Source organism: Sebastes fasciatus, chromosome 5 (assembly GCF_043250625.1).
Source record: "Sebastes fasciatus isolate fSebFas1 chromosome 5, fSebFas1.pri, whole genome shotgun sequence".
Lineage (NCBI taxonomy): Eukaryota > Metazoa > Chordata > Actinopteri > Perciformes > Sebastidae > Sebastes > Sebastes fasciatus.
Genome location: NC_133799.1, coordinates 27,021,942 through 27,030,597, shown reverse-complemented (window position 1 = coordinate 27,030,597; position 8,656 = coordinate 27,021,942). Strand labels below are relative to the sequence as shown.

The 8,656-nt window shown below is 38.3% G+C and overlaps 1 protein-coding gene across 2 annotated transcripts in view; it reads left to right on the top strand.

The window, feature by feature from the left end:
• Positions 1-258, top strand: part of psmd1 (proteasome 26S subunit, non-ATPase 1) — a 45,146-nt gene extending 44,888 nt beyond the window's left edge. For both annotated transcript variants that reach the window (XM_074636213.1, XM_074636214.1), the window contains exon 24: positions 21-258. In XM_074636213.1, coding sequence (XP_074492314.1) covers positions 21-238 — 218 coding nt within the window. In that variant the 3' untranslated portion in view covers positions 239-258. The remainder of the gene's footprint in view (positions 1-20) is intronic.
• The last annotated feature ends 8,398 nt before the right edge of the window (positions 259-8,656 follow it).

Sequence of the window (8,656 nt, the reverse complement as noted above, 5' to 3'; positions counted from 1 at the left end):
GAACCAAAATTCAAATGAAGTAAATCTTCTCTCGATGTGTTTTCCCTCTCCTCAGGCATCAGAAGAAGTGAGATATCAGCATGTTGGTCCAGCATCTCTCCTCTGTGCATCCATCTATTCAACCACCTCCCTGCTTCACTTCCTCTTTTACACGTTTTGTTCCTGTTCTGCCTCCTCATTTGCCAGACAGGGAATGTTTTACATCCTCATATTGTATAATTTTCTGTCCGTACAATAAAAAAAGTGATATATATTGGAGGCCGGCGAGTGTGTGTTTATTTTAGTGGATATTTTACCAGGCGTTCATTGAGGGGGATTTCTCTAATCCCATACATTTAGACTGGTTTACATTTTCAGCACTCAGCTGCTTCCGTCTGCCCAGCAGCCTGTCTCTGTACAGTGAGCGGAGTCTACTGTATACATACTAAACAACACTGGGTGGCAGGGGGAAGGAGTGAATCACTATCTGGGTGTCTTGAAGGTCAGATATCAGGAAACTATAAAAATCGGACCATAAGTGGTACCAAACTCCATTTAGGCAGTGAAGAAGGGAAAACTTTAACTCTCAGTTTCTCTCTCATTGTAACTTTCTCTTTTCTTGTTTGCTTCTACTAACTATAAATTGATTCAGTGACAGTTACGAGACTTTCTGTCCACTGAAATAAACATTTGTTTATGCAGTTCTGATTCTAAGAATACATGTTAATTATGTGTGATGATTAAATTATTAAACATTAACACTTCAGAATAACTTTCCAAACTTTTAATTGAGTTGAACTGGCTGTGTAGTGTTTTCTTTAGCACTTGCTTTGGCTCTATTTGATTTTAAATTGTGTATGGTGCACATGGTCGGACAGGCCTGAAATAATAAGGGCTTTGCGTCCCTGAGTTAAAAAAAAGTTATTTTATATACTGTACCCTAAAACCTAGTTGTAAAGCCTTTTATTATCTTGTGCTCACATAGTGAATCTTGCCAAATACATTAATTCTTAATCAGGTCAACACTAAATAATTGCCAACATGTGCAGACTGATTCAGTGACCGCTATGTCATCGGAGACTTTCTGTCCACTGAAATAAACATTTGTTTGTGCAGTTCTGATTCTAAGAATATGATTGTGTGTTTGTGGCTTTTTAAAATCACTGGTCATTAACACTTCAGAATAACTTTCAAAGCTTTTAATTGAGCTGAAATGGCTGAACTATTTTCTTCAGGAAGCGCTTGCTTTCAAAACTTGCAAAACTTTTTTTCGACATATTATACTTTGACTTTTTTTTCTTTTTTTGACACTTCCATAACATTTTTAGATTATTTTTCAACATACTATGCTTTGACTCTTTTTTTTGACACTACCATGACATCGATTTTTTTTTTGACATACTAAATTATGACTTTTTTGGCCCCCACCACCCTTATCTGGTTACGGGGTGGGAATTCCATGATTTGATTATTGTGTTTGGCAGAGACCTGCTCTAGTCATATAGAGTCTATAGATACAAAAAGGGTCTATATTATAGACCCTTTTTGTATCAACCTCATGATGACGTCACAGTGTTAGCTGGAGGCAAAACAAAGGAAAGACTGGAGGAAAACACTAGCAGTGGGCTAAAGTTACGCATCGAAAATGTCATCTTGCTGTGTTGTTAGGTGCCAGAATTGAGATATCACATACATTTGAGATAACGAACTGATTGGAGGCGCTAGCGAGCTACAATATCGGTGAAACGTTTCAGAGACGGAGAGAAAATGTTGCTAATAGATAGCCTGAGAGGAGGTTCAACCATTGTTTTATAGTAAGTACTATGACTTTTTAAACCTTTCTTCGACATCCTATAGAGTACTCAAGGGATGACCAACTTTTGTAGGCCAACCAGATTATTGCAGTAAATAGACTACTACAGCAATGAGTCCCAAAACCCGGAAATGAGTTCGCATTTTAGCACTCTTGGTTCCCTCGTTTGGAATTCAATGGGTTTTTAGTTAGAGGCCTGAAATACGGTCTGTGGTTTAGACAAGCTTAAGAGATTTTAACATTTTGTTCTATGACATAAAATACATCAATAAATACCCCACTCATGCGTTTTGAAGCCTTTATGGGTATTAAAAAGGCGGTTGTTAACAAGTGGTTAAATGAGACTACTAAACGTCATCACACCGACTCGTCTGCCGTTACTGCCTCTTTTCAGACGAGGAAACCAGAAGTGCTCAAATGTTAGCTCATTTCCAGATTTTTCTCATTCCTGTAGCACTCTGTACTGTGACTTTTTTAAAATAAAGAATTGACATTTTTTACTTTTTTCGACATACTCTATGGCTTTTTCAACATGCTATAATATTACTTTTCAGATTTTTTTCTAAATAAATACTATGATTTTTTTGCATTTTTTTTGACATACTGTACTATGATTTATTTATTTGTTTAAAAAAGAAACTTTACTATGACTTTTTGGACATACTATACTATTACGTTTTTGCATTTTTTCGATGTACTATACTATGACTTTTTTACGTTTTATTCAACATACTTTACTATGACTTTATGCAATTTGTTGTACGTACTATATTATGACTTTTGTTTGAATTTATTTGACATACTATACTATGAGTTTTTTTTACATACTATATCGACCTTTTTTCGACATTTTATACTATGACTTATTTTTTAAAGATACCATAATATTAATTTTTTTTTTTAAATTTCGACATATTAAATATATGACTATTTTTCGACATACTATACTATAATTTTTTTTAATTTTTTCAACATACTATGACTTATTTTTTTGACATACTATACTATAATTTTTTTTAATTTTTTCAACATACTATGACTTATTTTTTTGACATACTATACTGTGATTTTTCTTTTCGACATACTATGCTATGACCTTTTTTCAACATACTATAATATGACTTTTTTTCTTCATACTATACTAGTACTTTTTTAAAAAATTTTCTACATACTATGACTTATTTTTCGACATACTATGCTATGACTTTGTTATTTAATCAACATACTATATGACTTATTTTTTCTACATACTATACGACGATTTTTTTCATTTTTTTTAAATACTATACTATGACTTTTTATTTTTTCTTCATATCATGCTATGACATTTTTTCATGAAATTTTTCGACATGCTATACTATGACTTTTTTTAAAAAGAAAATCAACATACTATACTTTGATTTTTTCATGACATTTTTTGACATGATATACTATGACTTGTTTTTCATAAAACTTTTCGACATACCATACTATGACTTTATTTTCATAACATTTTTTGCCGTTCTATACAATGACTTTTTTTCAAAAAAAATTTCGACATGCTATATGACTTTTTTTATCATGACATTTTTCGACATGCTATATTAGGACTTTTTAAAAAAAAAATTCGACATACTATAGTATGACTTTTTTTCATGACATTTTTCGACAGTTTTTTTCGACAAACTATACTATACAAGACTATACAAACTTTCTAATTTTACAGCTAAACCGTGCACTACAAGATGATTCTGAAAACATTTGAGGCAAGAAATAGGCATTACAGTAACAAAATATTGATTCATATTTGATCAGCGCTGCCTAGTTTGACCATTTGGTTGAAGTTCACGAGTGATTGACAGCCGGCTCTCATAGACGGCAGCTGGACAGCGGACCTCAGATCAGCTCTGACTGGTTGTTTTCCTCCGGAATGTGAAATCTTGCAGATGCCGTTAAGAGCACCAGAGGACACAGAGGCACATGATTTTTTCAGGTTACCTGTTTCATGTACTACTGTCACGATATAGCAACCGTTTTATAAAAATAACTTTTTATCATATTGGCTCCAATCTCACCTAATTCAGCTTTTATGAAATGACACAGGCAGTTGTTTTTCTGTACGAAATATGTTGGAATGCCACTTGTTTGATTATTAGTGCGTAAGACTGGTGGAAACACATCTTTGCTGTGAAGTAAGTGGTCATCAGAGATGATTTGCAGCTCGTTCACTCCCATCAGTGAACTTGTCTATGTTCATTTTGGCCAGACATTTAGTCTAATCAACTCCTCCCTTCACATTCCCAGATACTTGATCATGGAGGACTGTTTAACAACTTTATCGACTCCACAGTCTCTCCGAATATTTCCTCATCTTGGTAGTCTAGGATTGCGATGCAGAACACACACACAGAGGAACACATTCCTCCAAAGTCCGTCTGACTTTGACCTTAATGGCCAAATCCATCATCGTTATCACTCAGCATGTGATCCTGTGAGGTGGAAGAAGAAGCATCTGCTGTTTGACTGATGCAGAACGCCACGTCTGATTCAACACATCCTAAATATAGATTGTTGAATCCACAGCTGAGGGATGTAACTTTCTATTACAGGATCACATTCCTGGAGATGCAGTAACAGCATGTAATCTCCACAGGATGAAATGTTTAGTTACACTGCAACCGCTCTCTACATGTTTCTATGCTCTTTTCCAGCTAAGATGGGAAGCAGTCTGCTGCAGCCTTCGCTTCCCGTACGTCCCGGTGAAGCGCGGGTGGGATGTAGATTCGGCAGTCTGTGTGGAAAGTATGCCTCTGTACATAGCCACGTCTCATACTTCAGACTTTTCAAACATTCATACTTTCACATTTTTCTGTGATGGAGTGGATTCCTCCTCATACCCGTTTCTCGGCCTTGTAAACTAACAAGAACCTTGCAAAGTTCTCCATTGTTTTCATACTTTTCTTACAGCAAAGCATGGTTTTGGAGCTTTGTCTCATCCATACTGTACTTCTACATTTAACATGATGGACTTGGATGTTTTGATGCCCTAGGCAAAATCCATTCACAGTCCTGTCTTAGCCATGCGTGGCTCTATTTATGGCATTCAGATCTGGCCTGATCGAACCTGTGATCTTTTGCTTACAAATCCGTGACTCTAACCTCTGAGTTTGGACTTTTTAGGGAAGTGTGAAAGAAAGGTTGCGGCTCCAAATTCCCTAATGAGTACAACCGCAAAGCACCATAGAAGGTAAAAGGATCCCTTGGTTGCATCCAGTCAGGCAGGCCAAGCTGTGGAGAGGAGATGGAGGCAGACAGCCAACTAGCAGCGACTGTCTGTCAGTAAACTGACAAACCAAACATCAAGAAACGGAGGCGGAAGAGGAGAAGGGTGATGGTTTGTGTGAGCAGACGGAGCATGTAGTCACCGTCTGTGGATGCAGCGGTGTTGACTGTGTCGATGAAAGGATGGAGGGTTCAGCAGCGCTGTTAAAGCAAACAAGCAGAACCGCCAGAGAGCTCATTGGTCAGGTTAGCGAGTGTGTGGCCTGTGGACAGGGTCAAGGCCTCAGAGTTTTTGGCTGGACTCGAGGATCAGCGAGTGATGCGCAGCTGGTCCATGATAGAGATCTGGACCGAGCAGACCGTTCCGTCTCCTCTGAATGGAGGTTTACACTGAACAAACCGTTAAGGATTTTGGCCTCAGTGGCCTCCAGCTCATAGGTTCCCTTCTATCTCTGATCGTGAAGAGCTAGAGACGTCCTAGAAGGAAGCAGCAGACTCTGAAGCAGCGTGGAGGAGAGTTGATATAAGCAGTTCCATTTTGCTTACTTGCTCCTTTTTAGCCAGAGTTCATAAGCCACAAGTTCACTTTTTGTGAACTCTCATGCTGCGTCATCTGTGTCCAAAAAGCTTGAAATCACAAGTTGCAGCCCAGTTACAGCGCCTGTACAGGACGCTTAACTTGTGCTAAAACAATTAGTCCATTAATAGATTATTTGACCACACTTTATATAAAGCAAAAATGTCAAATATTTGAATTTTACAGCCTCTCAAATGTGAGGATTAGAGCTCGACTCACACTGGATTTTTGAGGATGATACCTCAGTCTTAAAAGTCTGATAACAATATATTAGCCAATATTCATGTTTTAACACAAACACATACACATTTTGAAAAGCATCACTTAAAGGTGCAATGTGTAAGATCTGGCCAGAATTTTAGTTTAAAAGAATAAAAAAAATTAACTAACATTATCAACAGAATAATTACAGTGTCTATGTAAAGTTTGAAAAGAAAGTTTGCTCCGGCCGCTGGGCGGTGCTTGATTTTGGCTTGACTGTTTTCAAAATGGTGGCCGGGTCATAAACTTTCTCATTTTACAGCTAAACAGTACACGACAATATGTTTCTGAAAACATTTGAGGTGGGAAATAGGCATTACAGTAACAGAATATTGATTCATATTTGATCAGCGCTGACTAGTTTGACAATTTGACCGGAGTTTGAGAGTTTCACGAGCGGCTTTAGAGACTCCTCGGCTCGGACCGGTTGTTTGTGTTCGGGCGTGATGAAATCTTGTAAATGTCATTAAGAACGTTAGAAGAAGGCAGAGGAACATGTTTGTTTTGCATAAATTATCCATCTCATTTACTACTGTAAGGATATAGTGACAGTTTTATAAAAATAACTTTTTATCATATTTGCTCAAAGTTACAGATTAGCAGCTTTAAATGGTAAACTAACTGACTAATTGTTTCAGGTCTGAATTGGTTGGACAAAACAAGCAGTTTGAAGTGATGTGCCATTTCTGACATTTAATAGCTGTAACGATTAATCGACAGATAAATAAATAATTCAAATAATCGTTAGTTGCAGCCTACACCAAATGTTATTTTTGGTTAAAGTTTAATGAAATTTGTGATAGTTTAATAGAAGTACTGCATAATTAGTACAGTTGGTCAAAGGTTGCACCAGTATTGATGATTGTCAGGTAGACTCAGTAGCTTTAATAGCACTGAAGAGTTGATGATACACCACCAGCCTTAGGAAGTACAAGTTCCCCATCTCTCTGCCACATACCCTGCTCCGCTGACTAAAGTTTACTTTGTTGACGTTCACTCGGCCCCTCTGCACCCAGATAGGGACGTCTGATGTCAAAACAGTCTTAAGAGTTATATAATGCGCTCCGTCGTCGCTGGCATCCGTCAGCAGCAGCTGGGCAGGACAAGTGGCAGGTCTAAGCACTGCGTTTAATCCCTGAACAACACTTCATTGATTAATTACCTTCTTGAAGCCTCTGAGCTCTGAGCTTGAATTCCACAGCTGATGAGAGTTGAAGGCATATGGACACTTTCTGTTGGTTGCCGGGGACATGGACTCGAGGAACTATCCTGAGACTCAAAGATGGGACTCCCCCCTTCAGCAACAGCAAATACTGCGTAGAGAAGAAAAACATGCATTAATGTCAGAGAAGCTGGCATACCAGTGAAACAAACTGGTACTTAAGAGTTCATTTAGGATCAAAATGAAACACATTTACACATGCATAGCTGTATCGAGTCCAAATACTTCATCATTAATCGTAGTATTGTGTTGCAAAACCGTTGCCACTGATTCATTAAAAAATAGAGAGGCATTTGTAATTTACTCTTCTCTCACATGTTCCTGGTTGGTCTGGGAATTTCAACCTGCACCAACACATAGTTCCACTTTATAATTTTTTTTTAAAAACTCAGTAATTTCCTAAAACAGTTAGGGAACTGTAGTTTTTAGTGAACATGGAGCTAACACCTTACTTTTGTAGGATCAATTCATTGGTATTGGCCTTTAAAAGGGATTTGTTGACAGTAAGATAAATCTATAATATCACCAGACTTCTTTAAAGGAACAGTGTGTCACATTTAGAGGGACCTATTTGCAGAAATGGAATATAATATTAATAAGTATGTTTTCTTTTGTATATAATCACCTGAAAATAAGAATCATTGTGTTTTCGTTACCTTAGAATGAGCCATTTATATCTACAACGGACAAACCAAACCCTGGCTCTAGATAGGGCCATTTGCATTTTCACATTTCTGCGTCAGCTACCGTAGTTCTCCTACACATTTGGCACATAGGAGAAGTTTAAGTTGGTTGCAATCTGCAACCGCTGGATGCCACCAGATCCTACACACTGCACCTTGTGCCTTGGTCAAATGTCTCACCACATTATTTGTTTAGGGAGAGTTGTCTTGGTAATTTTTTCCTCATGTTCCCAGCTGGTCTGGTAAATATATCCAGCACTTGAGTGGTTACAGAGGTCATTTATCTGACCTTTGGGTTCCCACCGTCCAAATACTCTTTGGATAAGAGGAGCGCTGGCTGAATGCTCCCTCAGTCTGAGAGAAGGTTTCCATCCTCTAGGTGTCAGAACAGCTGGACACCAGACCTCCCCAGCTGGGGAGACCTGTTGGAAAGACTGACGGCTCACAGCTCACCATGGCGTGGAGCACTGCTCTCCGGGGATGCTTCACTCAAAAAATCTTCACAAAAAGGAAGAAAAAAATTCTGGGTTCTGGGAAAGCAGGCTGGAGACAAACTAAACAAGCACTAGTTCTGGAGAACGAAGCGTAGATCTGCAGCCCGGTGAAGGTGGTGCATGGTACAACGCATTACTGCACGTTCTCTAACACCTGAGCCGCCACAACCTTTTTCCCCTGTGTGTTGGAGGATATCGTGGTGTGAAAGTGTGCTCATAACACTGCGCCTATTCATGCCGTCTGTCCATTCATCATCAGCATTTAGAGAATACAAGCAGAACTGTTTGGTTTCCCAACACAAGGCCAATGCAAAGTTTGAAACCTGAACCGTTCTGTTGAGTGTGAACACGGGCCGAGTAAATATT